The sequence below is a fragment of the Myxocyprinus asiaticus genome, chromosome 10, assembly GCF_019703515.2.
Source record: "Myxocyprinus asiaticus isolate MX2 ecotype Aquarium Trade chromosome 10, UBuf_Myxa_2, whole genome shotgun sequence".
In the NCBI taxonomy this organism is placed as follows: Eukaryota; Metazoa; Chordata; class Actinopteri; order Cypriniformes; family Catostomidae; genus Myxocyprinus; species Myxocyprinus asiaticus.
This window is the reverse complement of record NC_059353.1, coordinates 50,382,016-50,400,937: the sequence shown is the minus strand read 5'-3', so window position 1 is coordinate 50,400,937 and position 18,922 is coordinate 50,382,016. Positions and strand designations below refer to the sequence as shown.

Here is an 18,922-nt window from a genome sequence, read left to right as displayed (position 1 = left end):
GGGCCAACAGGTCCACAGGGGCCCCACAACAAATTCTAAACTTTATTTTTTTAACAGGAAAGGGGCCCTGACCAATATACAGTCAGGAGGCCCAGAATACCTTGCTACGGCCCTGGTCCCCCTCCCCTACACACCATGAAACATGCTGTGTAGTGTATTTCACATGAAAAAAAAAATCTTTAAGACATACTTCTGATTGCATTTGTTATTTTTGCAACTCCTGGTAATAGTGTGTTTTGGTTTTCTTTGCTTTACCCAGTGCTGAAAGATATATAGTGACAGTGAAACACAGTAGGCTTTAATTATATGCATTTATTGTTTCCGTGTCAATCCATGTTCATTTCGACCGCAAACAATGGGCTATTACTTTAATTCAGCGCGTGCACTTGGTGTGGAAACGATCGCTGCAACGCATTGCCGTGCTGCACCCGCGTGTGGTCTGAATGCTCTAACCTGTTAACATGGGCGCTGAAAAAAATACGTACTGCATCCACACTGCATACGCATCATGTGTGAAACCACTTTAGGTAGTTATAGCTGCAGGCCGGGGACCTCCAAATGGGGGCGTAATCTCCCAAATGAGGGCGGGGTTAATCCAATAGGGGGCGGGGCTACTCAATAAGGCTGTTGCCCCAACTTCAGAAGGGGGCGTCACTTTCACTCACGGTTAAGGTCAGGGGCTCCCTACATCTTTAATGGCGATTTGGAGCTCACGCCCCTCTTTTGGAGCTGTACTCATCTCCAAGGTTTGGAGCTCCCAGCTCAAATTCTATTATTTATATGATATATTATATTCCAATATATTAAACCGCATATTGATTATGCTTTTGATCACTAATAAAAGTTTACACCCTCCAGACCCTTCAGTTGTTTTGAAGCAGGGGCGGAGGATGGAGGTGGGCGGCGCAGAGGATGGAGAGTAGGCGCGCCCTCTTTCCACAGCTCGCCAGCGCAGAAGTTGAGAAACTTCGGTGACGCGCTGTTCGGCGTGGTAGTGAAAACATCGCCCATGAATCTGCTTACACTCACAGCAGAGATGGATGAGAGAATATAACTTATTTCATCTGTTTTCCCATCTTCAGAGTCAGTCAGTCACGGTTCCTTTACATGGAGTTTGTTCTGGGCATCAGTTTGTGTTTTTTATCTCAGTGATGTCCGCACACGGATTATTGAACAGCGTGTTTTCATGCTCTTCAACGGGCTCTAAAGCTACCACAAAGGGAAGAGTGCGTCAGACTCGGAGCTTGGATTCTGCATTGATGAGTAACTGCGGGGCGCCTGGAGAACCCAACGGCCAGCGGTCCGTGTTTTGGAGTTCGACATCGACAGGTGGATTTATGAACAACCAAACATCTTCTGAACTTCTCGCTGCTGCTTCCAGACTGGATCCGCATCTCTCTTCGTCGAGTTTATGGTCTTCTTCAGACGCGTCGTCGCTCTCAAGTGTTCACTGTGATTACATAAGTAGCAAACGGAGCGTGTCTCGGGAGTTATCGCTCACTGGTTCGAGCAACATCTTCTCACCGAGGAAGTGGCTTCAAAGAAAGGCGCCGCAGTCGGACAGCCTCTCCCAGAACACCTGTAAATCGGAGGTTAGTTGAGAAGAAATGAAAACACTGGTCAATTTCTGCCTGATCTAAACTTTAAACATTATTTTCGTAGGTGAAATCGAATTTAGTCAGGTCGGTTTAACAAACAAACAAACAAACAAACAAACAAACAAACAAAGAGTTATTTTAGATGTTACTCCTGCTGAAAAACATCTGGCCATAGGCTGGTAATTTAGCATGTTTTTGGAGGTGCTGTGAGGACTTCTGGTCAGTCTGGAAGGTGAGCTATAAGGGGTCAACTCCAGATGTATTAAATGATTCAAAAGCAAGGGCGTAGATTCCGGGGGCGATGGGGGTGCGTAACCCCCCAAAATTCCAAACACGCAAGTACAACCTCCCCATTATTTATACCATGATCAATGGAAACATGTAAGTGCTTCATGCTACAACCCCCCCAATGTTCAAGCCAAATCTACGCCCTTGTTCAAAAGTAGATAAAATATAAAATTCACATAAAACCACCCCTGGAGTCACGAGTTCGAATCCAGGGTGTGCTGAGTGACTCCAGTCAGGTCTCCTAAGCAACCAAATTGGCCCGGTTGCTAGGGAGGGTAGAGTCACATGGGGTAACCTCCTCGTGATCGCTATAATGCAGTTCTTGCTCTCGGTGGGGCGTGTGGTGAGTTGTGCGTGGATGCCGCGGAGAATAGCTATGTCACGCTATGTCTCCGCGGTAACGCGCTCAGCAAGCCACGTGATAAGATGTGCGGGTTGACGGTCTCAGACGTGGAGGCAACTGAGATTCGTCCTCCGCCACCTGGATTGAGGCGAGTCACTACGCCACCACGAGGACTTAGAGTGCATTGGGAATTGGGTATTCCGAATTGGGGAATTAAAAAAAAATTCACATAAAACAATTATTTGAATATACCTCTACTATGATTATTTTTTTATTTTTTTATTTTTTTATTTTTTATATTTCTGAGTTAAGAGTCTTTTGGATATTTTTTTTCTGGGCCTTATTATAGTCAAAAAATGTCATGTGGTGTGACCATCCAGAGACCGTAAAAAAACAACAACAAAAAACAAAGATGAAATTCTTGAAAGAAGAAATGTTGGCATGGGTAATGCAGAATATCTTTATTAATATTTCTTAAAAGAAAAAAATCGAACCGTAAAAAAAAAATTGGGTCACATTTTATATCAGGTGGCCTTAACTACTATGCACTAACATTAAACACATACAAGACTATGTACTGTGTAACTACATGTTATTCTGCAAAATGCCCACATTTGGTGCTACTGAGGTTGAGGTACGGGTAGATTTAGGAGAAAGGGGTAGGGTTAGGGGTTAGAGTTAGGTTTTGGAGTAAGTGTTGGGTTAAGGTTAGGATTAGGGGTTAGAGTTAGGTTTTGGGGTAAGGGTTGGGTTAGGGTTAGGATTAGGGGTTAGAGTTAGGTTTTGGGGTAAGGGTTGGGTTAGGGTTAGGGTTAGGATTAGGGGTTAGGGTTAGGATTAGGGGTTAGAGTTAGGTTTTGGGGTAAGGGTTGGGTTAGGGTTAGGATTAGGGGTTAGAGAGGTTTTGGGGTAAGGGTTGGGTTAGGGTTAGGATTAGGGGTTAGGGTTAGGTTTTGGGGTAAGGGTTGGGTTAGGGTTAGGATTAGGGGTTAGAGAGGTTTTAGGGTAAGGTTTGTTTTAGGGTTAGGATTAGGGGTTAAAGTTAGGTTCTGGGGTAAGGGTTGGTTTAGGGTTAGGGGTTATGGTTAGGAGTAGTGGTTAGAGAGGTTTGGGTTAGTGTTTTAGGTAGTGTTGGGTTAGGTTTTGGGGTAAGGTTTGTGTTAGGGTTAGGATTAGGGGTTAAAGTTAGGTTCTGGGGTAAGTGTTGGGTTAGGGTTAGGGGTTATGGTTAGGAGTAGTGGTTAGGTAAGGTTTGGGTTAGTGTTAGGATTAGGGGTTAGAGTTAGGTTTTGGGGTAAGAGTTGGATTAGGGTTAGGGTTAGGGGTAAAGTTAACACAGTAACTACCAATGTAATTAAATTCAAGTTCTTTAAATGTAATTACAATGCAATAACATGTATGTACATAATAAGTACATTGTATCAAATGGTTAAGTACATAGTAGTTAAAGCCACCTAATATAAAGTGGGTCCAAATAAAAATATCTTTAATTTGATGGTTACACCACATGACATTTTTAAAGTCATTAAATATTTTTATTTATTTATTTATTTGTGTAGTAAAAGTGTAACTATACTATAAAAACATACTGTAAGTTTCAGAACTCAAAACTTCCTCCCTACACTAAAAAGAGCATTTATAGTTGCCACCCTGCTGAAACATCTTGTTTTGAAATCTGTCTGTTCATGACATCACTAGACTTTGCTCATTAGTATTTACACATCCCACAACATGTGTTATTGCATCCTTGGCACCGCCCACTGGCACGCAGTTCGAGACTGCAGGCCTTGTGCAGCTAACTATTCCTAACATAACACATAAGGGAACCCGTCTGGACTATTTTGGATTATTTTGTGTATAAACATAAACTACACAGACTCTTTGACCGCTGTCCTGTATCTTGTGGTTTTAAAAGATGCGGTGTCAAGTTACAACTCTGAAACGGAGCAGCAATTCAGCTGCTGCCTGTGTTGCTTTGAGCACAAATACGTCATGGACTTGTTCTTTCGGCCATCTGCGCTATTTTTAATGGTTGGTCTTTGATGATTGACGTCTTGGACGATGGACGTCTTCGGTGTGTTCGGCGATGTGTGCCTCGGTGCAACTTCAGTATGTGTGTGCGTAATTTCACCATTCTTTTGACTATGTTATGTTGCGTTTTTTTGTCTCATGCCATTGTTGATAGTTTGTGAACCGTCATAATACGATTCCAGCTTTGCAAAGGAACTGCTATTGAAGAATGGGGCAGTTAAAAACACTTCAAAAACGCAAGTAAACCATTTCATTCATGAATATTTCAAATGTCATGACTGTATGATAGTTTATGGTGTTAACAGATGTGCTTGAGTTGAACAGTTTAATATATTCAGATGCAGTGTGTTGGATGTGCATTATGTGTAAACCCTGAAATGTAGTTTTATAATGTTGTGGAGCTTGTTCATTATCTTCCGATTGAGTTTGCTGAATTTGAGGGGCTGCACGATGTTAGCCAATCAGAACAGTGGACGTTTACGTTGAAGTTTTAAGGAGGCGCTTAGGCCAAAACCGAGCTTTTCAGACAGAGGGCCAAAAACAGGCTGGAAAATGATCATATATTACTAAATTGTGACTGTTTTGTTGCAAAAAAAACTTTTATAACATTATAATAGTTATAACATTAAAGGGAAGATAATAAAATGATAACAAAATAGCACTTCATAACCCCTTTAAACTAGTTCTGAAGACCAACAAACCATTTTAGGCTGGTTTAATATCTATTTATTTTTCTCAGCAGGTACATGAAACGTGTTTTTAGTGTGTATTGTAGAGTTCAGACTAGAACTATTGCCATTGGTGACATGGACAAGATATTTCTGATGGCTAAGGAAACAGCTTTAGTTGTTTTAAAATGTTTCAGTTGTGATGCAGATTGACACTTTCTGGTTCTTCTAAGTCACAGCCAGAAACATCAATGCCAATATATTATGGGTGGAATTACTTCACATACACATTTAGTTTCTTCAGTATAAGACAATGTAAACCTATTTTTTTTCGATCATGTGCAATTGAGTTTCTGCTGAGAAAATGTAGAATGTATGTAAGCATGCAAAAGTCAATGCTGAAGTGAATCAACTTGGTACCTTGCATATATTCTACTAAGTGGAAAGTGAACCCGCGGCTCCTGGAAGTTGCGTAACACCAACTTATCACATCGGAACTGGCAATTTCAGCCAACGCTTGCTATCTTTGTGGGAAATATGCATCAGATGATTAGCCAATAGACTGCGCATATTAGAATAATATTAGACTTACTACAAGCTACTGACCAAGATAACAAGGCTGTTACCCCAGCTCAAAAGACTGATTAAAAAATATGGGGTAAAGCAGACACATTGAATGACATAATCCAGTATGCAGCACAATACATACTAAAGTAAAGCCTTGTTAGCAGCACACCTGCAGTCCATTCACTGATCTGATGCATATTGCACACAATATCAAGAGCTGGATGAAATTACCGGGTCCAGTCTGATTGACACTCTCTACGGGTGTTTAAATATGCATAAAAATAGATTCTTTACAAGTAGGGTTCTTTTGTTTACAATTAGAGACTAAAAATTTGCATTTGAGAGACCAATCAACACTCAAGCGGACATTCTGAAGTGGAACGTCTTGTGATGCTGAGTTATCAAGATGTGTTACAGTGTTTCAGGACGAATTAATGTGGCATTAATCTTACACATTAAATGTAATACATCTTGACAAAGGAGTTCGTAACAAAAGTTCAGGAGGTACATATTCAAGGAATAGTTCACCGCAAAATGAAAATGTATCTGTCATCGTTTATAATGCGCAACAGTCTGGTTCTGAAAGTAAAAATATCCTTCATTTTCTCCATTGGCGAATTGATTTTTAATGATGAATTATAAACCTTTAAAAACAGACCTACGGTGAGCTCCAAGGTTGTTAATTGATGGTGTATGGTTCTGTTAGAGCATCTGTGTGTGTGTGTGTGTGTGTGTGTGTGTGTGCGTGTGTGTGTGTGTGTGTAAGTGTATCTGGGTGTTGGGGTTGAAGCATATAAACAAAAGAACATCTAGAAATGTATAGCAGATATAACAGTAGTAAAAACAACATATAATAATAACAATAATAATAATATTAATAATAATAAACTCAATTCATTAAGAATGGGGGTGGGGGTGGGGGGAGGGTGGGGGGTTGGAGGATGAGGAAGAGGGCAAATAATAATAATAGTAGTAGTTAATAGAGTAATTTCTGATGGAGAACTACACTTCCCATAATCCCGAGGGGGAAAATCCACCAATCAGAGAATCGCTGCAAACAAAGTGCACCAAAAGAGCTCTGCAAGCTCCGCCCACTCTCAAACTACTTTCTGAATATTTTGCAATAAAATCAAAATATATTTTTTCTATACTTAGAATAAACTTAAAATAAATAGTTTAATATTTTTCCATTTTTTTATTTTTGTTATTTTTTTTATTACATCATTCGCAATGCTTTATGGGATTGTAGTTCTTTCCCTCGTGAAAGACGTTAAGTACACAGTCTTGTAATTTTTTGCTTTGAAACGTTGTTTACTGACTTATTTCCAGTGAAACGTAAAGTGATAAAATTAAGGGAGGTACTTTGGATTGGATTGTGAAAAGTGGGTGTTACAAACCTAAAAAATATTAGGGTCAATTGCGTATTTCACTTTAAATATTTCATAAATGTATACCAACTGCTTGTACTAAAAATTGGAGATAAACTGTTAAGAAAAGACTACACAGAACTGCCGAGAAACATGAGAATACCCTACAAACACTCTAAAGTGCTGTTGTACTGAGTGGACCGTCTCTAGTGGGAAGAAATATTTGCATGGTTAGCATTGCCAAAGATCAGGTCATGCTGCTCTGTTGTAAGGAAGCTTACACAGACTTCATGTAAACCAGATGTGACTTTACTCAAGAGCTATACTCCAGTCATATAACGTTCCTCTTAGGCACAGTAAACAAATGATTGCAGGCAAGCTCATGAGAAAACTGTCTTTCCTTCTAGAACTCTGTTTGAGGGAGTCATTTAACTTTAACGTGTTTCCTGCTAACAATAAAAAAAAAAATAAAATAAAAAAACGAGAATTCGGTGATAAAAGAAAAAAGGCACATTAAGTGGCAAGAGGTGATTGTTCAATTGTGTCAACTCTGACTGTAGATGCCTTGATAAGGGCCATGAGTTGTTTACAGAAGATCCAGCTGTTGGTTCAGTGCAGATGGAGCAAAAGTTGTGTTCACACAGACAGAAAAAAAAAAAAAGTTGTTTGGCCTACCCAACTCAAATCCGTGGAGATTTTTGAAGTCTGAACAGGACAAACAAGCCTGATACAAAGCACATTCGTAGGTGTTTTTTTGCGTCTCGGTCTGAACAGTCAGATCGGATTTCATGTGTTTTTTTTGGTCATTTGTTGTGTGCAACGGGTTGTTATGTTAGGTTTTAGGACGAGAACACATACACTGCATTCCAGAAATTATGTCCACGCTGTAGGATCGTTCCGAAGAGAAATTTCAATAAAAATAACTTTAAAAGTGAGTTCAGAATGACCGTTGTATTGCTCCTTTTAGCCCTTCAAAACTGTATATACATACATACATATACATATACATATATATATATATATATATACATTGGAAGGTAAAGTCTTTGAGGGGAATAGAGCATAGGGATGATCACTTCTAGGGGTGGGTAAAAATATCGTTAGAACGGTCTCGATAACGATTCTAAAATGCCAAGATCTATCTTGCGTAACCCTCTAGACGAAATCGCTCGCATTAGCAACCAAATGTGACTAAATGTATATATTTGGCAACTGGCTGGTAAATGTTTAGATTTCACTCACCTGTAATTGTGTAGTGTATTGGTGACGTATTCAGCAAATGTTATTCCACGTGTCCAAAGACGAGATCAATGCGACGATTCATCAATGAATAATGTCTCGTTTAATAAACTTTCTGTTCTCTACAGTCAGTTGTTGATCAAAAACGACAAAAAAGTAACATTTAATTCGAATCACACGATGAGATAAAGCCGTTCGTTAACATGCGCTCATTTACAGACGCTGTTTACAGAAATGCCGTCTTTCTTAAAGAGACAGTACCGGTTTTTAACACGTGTTCAACAAATCAATGTTAAACAATAAACGTAACGAAAAATAATATATGCAATATATTATAGTATTTATTGATTGAATATATGTTCATTTTTAAAAGCTAAAATGTGACCAAAATGATAAAAAAGAAATAAAATGTATTTATTAAAATTAATATTTTTGTAAATGTACCTGTATAATAAACAGCATTAGCTTGCAGAGAATTTATTTCATTTGTAAGTAAAAGAGACATTATAACTGAAATATACCCATATGAATCAATATCGAATTGGAATAGAAATCGAATCAAGAGTTTCTGAAATCGGGAAATCTGTATCAATACCCAGCCCTAATCACTTCTGAATGGAACGCACCCTAATGTAATATTACAGGGCAGCCAAAGCAGTGAAAATCTCTTTTACAATAATACAGACATTGGCTTTACCCAACCAAAGAGATGCACTAAGATTCCAGCTACTTCAATGCGATAAGATATTGAATGTCTCATGTGAATTGTGAGTGCTTCAATACTGTACGTTTTCTTGCCCGCTAAAATACAGTAAAATAGGCGTCCCAGGACTTGCTGAAAGTTTTCATTTCAGCCAAAATATGGGACATCCCAGCTAAAACGGGACAGTTTTCAACCATAACAGCAACAAACATTGCATTTGCCATATTTTTCATTTTTTTGTCAAGAAACTGCCTTCAGAAAAAAAATATAATCAATGGCAAATATAATCAAAACATCCATTGCTAAACTCTAACACTTGGTGAACCTACGCAAGATAAAAACAAAATGTAACTAAATGTGATAACATGATGATATTTAAAAAAAAATAAAAAAATACAAAATAAAATTGTACTTCTAAAACATTTTCGCACTTCTGTTTTTGCAGTTTAAAGGTTTAGTAATTGCACAAGGCCATATTGTGATTTCAATCTTAATTCAATAAATCATGCGGCATTAATGGATATCGTACTGATATCTCAGAAGTCAAAGTCTGCTGGTTTCGAAGCATTTTGGATGGTTTCCCTCATCATTTAGCCTATATAGGTAAGTGCCGCTTTCACAAATGTCATGTCCGTTTATGGCATTTTTTTTCCGCATTAACATGAGAACGAGAAATAATAAAAATGAAATATTACATGTTCTTATGCGTGCCAACCCTTCTACATATTGTGGCTATTGTTATTTCTGGATTGTGCATTTAAATTCACAGATTATTTACAAAGTGTGTTACTTATTAATTATAAATAAACCATTGGTTTTTCATATCGGTGTTTTCATGTTTATTACCGATATGCAGATGGTTTTAATTTGGTCAATAATTGGCTGATAAACATCAGCAGCCAGTGCAACAGTAAACATCGGTGCATACATATTTATGAGATTTGTGTTAAACTTTCTATAGGTCATGTTTTTTGTTTTTGTTTTTTTTTTCTATTATTATTATGCTTATATTTACAGTTGTATTTATGATCTAATTTGTATTGGTATTTTTCCACCTGTTGTCGTAGAGTGATTTTTCAGTCCTCAAAAGGGGCCGGTGGAAGAAGTTGGAGAGAGTTATTAATAATACTTACATTCTATATAATTTACTGGGTGTAAATCCAATTCCTTACGAGAACCACATTTTCCATGCGTTTAAAAGGAGCATGTCACTGTCATAGAAATATGCCTGATATTCAACAAGGACGCAGTTAATGCACAAATTAACGTAAGTCCATATTTCTATTCTTTTAATTCATTGCATACAGTCCATTTACACTACCAACATCTTATGAATGTGCTCTCTTTGTTTATATCACTGGTGTTTGACAGGGAATTGACTATATACAGTAATAGGACGCAGACGGTGCAATAATTGGATTAGAACCTCATAATTAAATTGCACTTGACCCAGCCCATTAGCACTTTGCGCACGCAATTTCGCCAATCCCACTTGCGTCTAGACTTAGCGCATGCTTACACGAAAATACCAAAACTTCATGGCCATGCCCACTGACTTTACGTGTATGACTTATGGCATAAAATAGGGCCCCAGGAGTGACTCAGTATGTTTACATGCACTTTAAAAGTTCAGTTTCAGTGAGACTAAAACAATAATTCGGCTTTTTAAAATGTAATTTAAACACTTGCAAAGTCACACTAACAGATCTAGTTAATGCGATTATAGCTCGGCTTCGTCCAGCATGTATACACGTTAGTCGGATGTGTATGCGCCTAAAAACAGGTGATGTGCAACTAGGGTTGCCAGCTGTCCCATTTAATACAGAATCATCCCGTATTTAGGGATCATAATTGTTCCATAAATGATCCCTAAAGGACACAGTTTGTCCATTTGAATAATGTTCACATTCAGTTGTGAGCATTAAAAAAATGCAGAGTAGAATGGAAAACCAATCGAGAGAAATTCATCTTCAAACATGGATACTACTACAGGGTTTTTCCTGGGTCAAAAATGGTCTTCGATGATTGCTGACATACACGGTCATCCATAATTTTTGGTTGTTTCTTTTTTTACATAATTGCAAATAATTAACACTTAACATAATTATGTAGTTAAATACTGAAGATGAGTTATTTTTGATCATCTGAGGCTACGTCTACATTAATCCGGATAAATTTGAAAACGGTGTTTTCGTTTTCGAAATGCTCTCTGTCCACACTGCCATTTTCATGCTTTTCCAAAAATTGCTCATCTACAATGAAACGTATTAAAACGCTTAAATCACCTTACTGCGCATGCAAAAAATCACCGTTCCATGTACCGGCTAAAATGCTAATTTTCCTCGTGTTTCGTCGCCAGAAAGCAATTATGAGTAAATTTTGTGTCGCCTGTGAAGGAATGCAATGTGAAGGTTGTACAAAGTAACAATTATCTTTAACAATGCTCTCAACGTGAATAACAGGCACAATAACGCTGCTACAATGCGGTCCGCCATCTTGATTGTTTTGGGTTGAATGGATCACATGACTGCGTCACATGACAGCAAATACGTCTTCGTTTTCGGATATCTCCATCTCCCCCATCTCAGTGTGGCCAAAACGTAGAGAAAAAGATGCGTTTTCAAACGAAAACATATAAGTGTGGACGTGGCCTGAGTATCTAGAAACGTCTGAATTCAACAACGTTTTCCGATGAGCCCAAAACGGCGGACATATATTTACGCATGTCGGTGGAGATATAGCTTAAATAACATTTACTCCCAGCCTAAGAAGGTTTGTCAGATTATTGCTGTTCCTCCAGGCAAGTATGGTTGTGATATGTGCATCTGTGACCCCCAAAGTCTTGTATCTGATTTTCCAGAAAAATGGGTGGTGCGTTTTTGAACTTCTTTTCCTAAGATACCTTGAAGCAATTCAAACATGAACACATGTAGTGTATAAGCAAGCAAAACTATTGTAGTAAATTGCATTATACTCTGCCTGATAATCTTTTTAGGGTATTTCACGTGTAAAAACATGGTCCAAAACATTTTGCATTTTGCAATACGATCATGCAAACCACATTCAGAGGTGAACAGAAACACATGTGACATCACAGTGACTATCCATCTATTGCCCTAAATATAATAGAGACAAATACACACGTTAACATTGTTTGGCTGGTTAACATGGTCCAGTTAGCGGGTTCCACTGAGATGAATGGGAATGCTAACGGATAGCTCTCTCCAGGTATTCTAGACCTTCTTGGTTTCTCTTGTGCTTTGATGAAATACAGTGTGTATTTCTATAGAGCAAAAAGCCCAACCGTACCCAGATTCAAATATACTCTCTCCTGCACTGTTTTGGTTATCAGGCCCCCAGATGAGCTGTTGAAGATTTGTTTACTTTCAGATTTGCTGGTCTGTTATTTTTTGCCCTCAAGCTTTTAAGTAAATTGTTCCATGTGGGCCACAGACATCCGGGTCTCTACTGAATCTTTCAGCTCTCATTTTAGTCTTTATGCTGGAACTCTGAATTAATTTAGCTTCCAATACAGAAGGGTCCAAATGTCCGATAGCACAAGTGAAAATGTTTAATGCATTTTTCGGATTTAATAGAAACTGTTTAAGTTACAAAAGTTGGTTTATAAAACAATCTACATGAATTTGAGAATGTCTTAGTATTTTATTTGTGAATGTTACAAAGCCTGCGTGCTTGAACGGAAGCAAGAAAATCAGACCTCTTTTTTGCAAAGGAGCTAACATGGTCACCGGTTCACTTACCGGTATTTGATTAGTGACCTATAAGTAGGGCTGGGCGATATGGCAAAACAAATTCATCTTGATTTTTTTTTTAAACTTATTGGATGATTCACAATGTCGATTTTTCAACTTTGAAATGTACTACACTGAAAAGTAACTTTAACATGATTCAAATTGCATGTTCATTATTAGAATATAAGGCAACCTGGTTAGAGAAATCAAAGTTCTGTTCATTATAGAAAACATAAGTGTGCAAGGAAAATGCAAATAAATAAATAAATAAATAAATATAAACGTGCACCACACAGAAAGTTGTCAACATAGTGTTAATTTAAAATACATTAAAATGTAATTTATTTAAAATAACCCAAATTAAATAATAATATAAAATAAGAAAACTGCAAAATGCTAATTATTTTATCTAAACTAAGTCTATATAGATTAAGCTATCTAGAAATCTATATTTTGATTTAATAAACCCCTGCAGATCAGAAAAATTATCTGTCTAGAAAAGTTTTTTTTTCCAGTTTTGAATTGGAAATTAACTTGCATTATGGACGTGAAAATACATGTTTGGAAAAAGGACAAAAAAAAAGGACTTATCAGTATGTTATCCATTAAGGCTTCACGATTGATTGAATTAAGATTTAAATCGCATTATGGCCTTTAAAAGCTGCATTTTAAAATCTGCATTCACCACTTCAGTCAGCACTGCGTGAGCACGCGGCACCCTCTAGCGGTTGTGTGCGATACACGTTGAGCAGCACAGCAAAATGAAATGATTTATCATTAGAATTTAACTTGCAAAGCTTGTCAAAATGATCGTTTCCCAAATGTTCTCTACAGATACAATACACTTGAAACATGTCATAGATCAAAGCAATAAATATCAATCTATCTGAATCATCATGGTTAAAGGAGTGGCGGATGTTTGATTTTTCCATTTATAGCCTATCCATATGATTTAATATGAATCGCCAATAACTGTCACGTAACTAATGGTTTATTATGGGTATTTAATGAAAGTAAAGGAGACCCATTCTGTTCATCAACATGCGCAGAATGGCAGATATGGTCTGATAAAGCCGGTGTATACATACATGGTGTACGAAGTCGAGCTACAATCACACTGGAAATGCACTGCCTGGCCCCCAGAAAAGTTGCATACTCTAATATTTTGTTGGGCCACCTTTAGCTTTGATTACGGCACACATTCGTTGTGGCATTGTTTCGACAATGTTATGCAACATCACAACATTTATTTCCAACCAGTGTTGCATTAATTTTTGGCCGAGATCTTGTATTGATGACGGGAGAGTCGAACCACTCCGTAAAGCACATCCCAAAGATTTTCAATGGGGTTATGGTCAGGACTCTGTGGTGGCCAATTCATGTGTGAAAAATGATTCCTCATGCTCCCTGAACCACTCTTTCACAATCTGAGCCTGATGAATCTTAGCATTGTCATCCTGGAATATGCCCGTGCCGTCAGGGAAGAAAAAATCCACTGATGGGATGATCTGGTCATTCAGTGCATTCAGGTAGTCAGCTGACTTCATTTTATTGCCACATAATGTTGCTGAGCCTCGAACTGACCAATTGAAGCAACCCCAGATCATAACACTGCCTCCAGAGGCTCGTACAGTGGGCACAATGCGCTTCCCTTCTTACCCTGATGATGCGCCCATCGCTTTGGAATAGAGTAAATCTGGACTCATCAGACCACATGACCCTTTTTCCATCGCTCCACAGTCCAATCTTTACGCTCCCTAGCAAATGGAAGTCGTTTCTTTCTGATTAGCCTCACTAACAAGTGGCTTTCTTGTGTCCACACAGCTGTCTAGTCCCAATCCTGTAAGTTCTCATCACATTGTGTGTGTGGAAATGCTCTTACTTTCACTATTAAACACAGCCGTGAGTTCTACTGTCGATTTTTTACGTTGTAACTTCATCAAGCGTTTTAGTGATCTCACGATCATTCAAGATTTTTTTCCGACCACAGTTCTTCCGTGAAGCTGATGGTTCACCACTATCCTTCCAGGTTTTAATAATGTGCTGGACAGTTCTTAACTCAGTTTCAGTGATTTCAGAAATCTCATTAGTTGTTTTCTTTGTTTGATGCAGGCTAATAATTTGCCCCTTCTGAAACACAGTAACATCTTTTCCACGACCACAGGATACGTCTTCTGACATGGTTGTTTGAGAAATGAGAAGCTACACACTGCATCAGTTAGGGTTAAAAGAATTGCTATGTCTCAGCGGTAATGCGCTCAACAAGCCATGTGATAAGATGCGCGGATTGACGGTACAGACGCGGAGGCAACTGAGATTCATCCTCCGCCACCCGGATTGAGGCGAGACACTATGCCACCACGAGGACCTAGAGCGCACTGGGAATTGGGCATTCCAAATTAGGGAGAACCCCCCCCCCAAAAAAGGATCTGCTTATTCAAATCCAAATGCCGACTTTTTTTTTGGCCAGGCAATGTATTACCAGCGTCTTTTATATCAGTCTCCATGTTGTTAACCTGTTACGTTCATTTAAAGCGATCACACGTTCTGCTGATCAGATTGTAGGCGACATCAAGCCCAATGAATATTTTTTCTGTTCCTTATTCAGCCTTTGTTGGATTGACACACTTATCTAACTATAGCGTTTGCTAATATTTTTATGCAAAACCTCGAAACTTAAACATTTGACCAAAACATACAAACTTAACTACATTTTTCAGAAAGCGTGACAGTAGATCAGCTATTTTCACAATAGTGTGGCTTTTTCATTAACAAGCTACATTTTCCAACGAGTAGCAAAATGCTAAATTTATCATAAAAATAAAAATAAATTAGTTTTTTTTTGCTGTTTATCCCAATATTTTGATTCAGAATAATGGGGTGTTTTCTAGTTTTATTAGTGTATATTAAGTAGAGGTTGATCGATAGTGGATTTTGCAGATACAGATAACCGATAACTTAGTTATCGATAACGATAACGAAGGTGGTGGAAAAGGCCGATAACCGATTAATCGGCCAATAGTTTTTAAAATCGATTCATAGAATGTTCAAACATTTTCTTAGTCGGCACAGACATAGAGGCCAGACTACAAACTGAATAAAATCCCAGATTTAGTTTATTTTTCAACCAAAATTCCAAAACAAATCAAAAAGAAAGAAGATTAGGTGCACAGCGTGGGACTTTTAACACTAAACAAGCCTGAACACACAAGGGACTCTTATTTTGAAATGACGGAGACTTGGCTCCGTTACAGTGCTCTATTTGTAATATTTACCAACTTAAGCTTTATATAGCCAATATATTGTTTTTATTTCCACAATATATGAAGTTGGAGACACAATGTATGTGTGATGAGGGACGTTTCCATATAGTAAAAATTTTCTTTGCATGTCCTCGCTTCATTATAAAAAATAGAGGAACACGGAAGAATAAAAAAAACTATCGGCAACTGTCGGCATAAAGTTTTGCGTATAACTGATAGTTTCATAATATTTTTTGGTGGAAACCATGGTTTTACTACAGTGATAATGTTTTACCCATATAGTAACCTTGGCTTTACTATAGTAATATTATATAAACCATGGTTAATTTTGTGGTTACTATGGTTTTGCTATAAATTCCAGGCTCTATTTTTGTAGTCGCACAAATCGCAGGGCTTTGCTCAAAGACTGAGCGCTATATCTTATACACATTTTTGTGAGAGTGCAATTTTCGTATTACTTTCGTAATATTTCGTATTTTGCATACAGTCTATTTACGCCACCAACTTCTTATGAATGTGTTGTCTTTGTTTATATCGCTGGTGCTTTACTGGGATGAACTATATAATAGGATGCAGATGGTGCAATAACTGGAGAAGAACCTCAGAATGAAATTGCACTGGACCCAGCCCATTAGCACTTTATGCTATTCACACAAAGCAATACTTCAATGCTTGAATACACCTCTCCTATGATAAACAATTTTAGGTTTTTAATTATTGAGTTCAAAGTCATTTTTATTTTTTTGTTGGGGCTTAAAATCAATAATGTCAAGTTGTGCAACCGTCCAGAGACAGTAAAAAAAACAACAACATTCAAGTCATACAAGTTTTGGCACGAGTAGTGCAGAGTAATCTTTTATTAATATTTCTTAAAAAAATAAGCAGTTAAACAGTTTTGTTTTAAAATACGATTAATATTTGAAAAACCATTATCCACCAAATCAGAGTCAGGTGGTGTAACCAACATGCAGGTAGCAATTTTTTCTTATTTATTTATTTTATTATTATTATTATTATTATTATTATTATTATTTTGTTAAAACATAAAACAGAGAGGACACTTTTAAACCCTTAATGACTGTGTGTGCAGTTTAAAAAATATATACTGTATATTATGATGTCAAAAGGCACATTTTGTTCAGATCAAATGGAGTGACCCTGAGAAAAGTTTAAAAAGTTTAAAAAATTCACGATACTAGTAAAATATATTTATTGCCTTAAAATGTGTTTGAAAACTTAAAAATAAAATAAAATAAATAAATCATATATTTAGGGTGCATTGACATTAAGTCTTTAAATTATTATTATTATTATTATTATTATTTTATTATTAGAAAAGTTCATAAATGTATTTCATAAAATTGTGAAACCACCATGGACACAATTATATTTCTATAAACTTGACATGTTTTAAACTAGATAAAAAAAATTAAAAAAAAGATTTCTCATTTTTATCACCTTAGCTACTTATTGTTAGTAGCATATATTGTAGCGAACTACTTTATTATAAGAGTAGCTTGACTGTAGTTGCAAGCTCTCTATGGTGTGGTTTGAAGACCGCTTGCATTTCCCATGTAATACATTTGTTTATTTAGTTGTGTTTGCAAAATCAAGCGTCACTATTACTATTATCATACTTATAGTTAGTGATTTGAACAAATCCCTAACCGTATTAAATGCAGCATGTAACTTGTCACGCACCATTTGTGCTACAGACATGAATGATGCGTCTAATCATGTGGCTTCTTTAGAAGAGGTGTGCTGTTAATTTTCTAAACAATCACGCTTACAGTTTTTGCTTGGTGGATTTTAAATAGGGTGAAAAAAAAATCCCATAGACTTCTTTAGTATCCATTGTTTACAGATTCAACAATGCTGTACAGGCCTCAAAAGAGTCTTGACATTTTCCCACACTATTTGCCTTCAAAAAAAGAGGCAAGAGTTAAAAACTTGCCATTGTCATGGAACCGTGACTTTCATGTGTTGTTCTTCAGTGAACATGGCAAAAGGGTTGCGTCATGTGATGAAGGGTGTGTCCTGTCTGAATCAGTGACTAATACAGGGATGTTGAAGTCAACATCTTACAGTACATCCAGAATGTGGTGCTTCCTGTTTCTTTGTGCCTCTCATGAGTTTGACACTGGGAACAAGATGAAGTGATATTTAAAACTGTTATATCATCACAGCTATTGAATGGGATTGTCCAGGAGATTTGTAATCAGTTGAATTCTTACTGGTGTTTGGTTAAAGGGTATCTAATCTATACAGGATGAACAAAAGCCATGTTAAACATTTGTATGCATGTCTTTTCAATCTGAAAGAAAATAAACTGGATTTATTTGACATTCATTATTCTTTTACTCCATACAGTATAACTACCTCAGATAGCACGATACCAACATTTCAGTAGTCGGTACCGATTAGAGGTTGACCGATAGTGGATTTTGACGATATGATAGCTAAAGTGGTGGAAAGGGCCGATAACCAATTGATTAATAGTTTTTAAAGTCACCTTATAGAGTGATTAATAATTTAAAAAAAATATTAGTCTTTCCTTACTATAACAGGCACAGGCATACAAGAGTCCAAAATAAATAAAATCCCAGATGTTGTTTATTTTTCAACCAAAATCCCAATAATAATCAGGAAAAATGAAGATTTGGTGCATAATGCGTGACTTTTAAACAAGCCCAAAACACTCCAGGGACTCTTATTTTGAAATGACAGAGACTTGGCTCCATTACAATGATCTATATTTAAGTATAAGTACATTTTTCTTTTTATAGCCTATATATTCACCAGATGAAGGGTTTTGTATGTATATACTTTACCAGATGAGGTTTAATATTATTTACAAGATACAAGGATAAAAATATGGATGATTATTGTCAATGAAGAAAGATTAAGGAATTTTTTTTTTTAAACTATCGGGAACTATTGGCATAGATTTTTACCGATAACCGATAGTTCCAAAAAGCAACTATTAGCACCGATTAATCAATAATACCAATATATCGGTCTACCTTTAGTACAGATACCAGTAAAATTTCACGAGTCTCAACACCAATTCTGATGCAAAATGGTGCAAAAATGATGCAAAAAA

The 18,922-nt window shown here is 37.0% G+C and overlaps 1 protein-coding gene across 1 annotated transcript in view; it reads left to right on the top strand.

Annotated features, from left to right (window-relative positions):
- The first annotated feature begins 379 nt into the window (after window positions 1–379).
- LOC127446975 (rho GTPase-activating protein 6-like) overlaps window positions 380–18,922 on the top strand; it is a 62,169-nt gene continuing 43,626 nt past the window's right edge. The window contains exon 1 of the mRNA XM_051708388.1: window positions 380–1,592. Coding sequence (XP_051564348.1) covers window positions 1,041–1,592 — 552 coding nt within the window. The 5' untranslated portion in view covers window positions 380–1,040. The remainder of the gene's footprint in view (window positions 1,593–18,922) is intronic.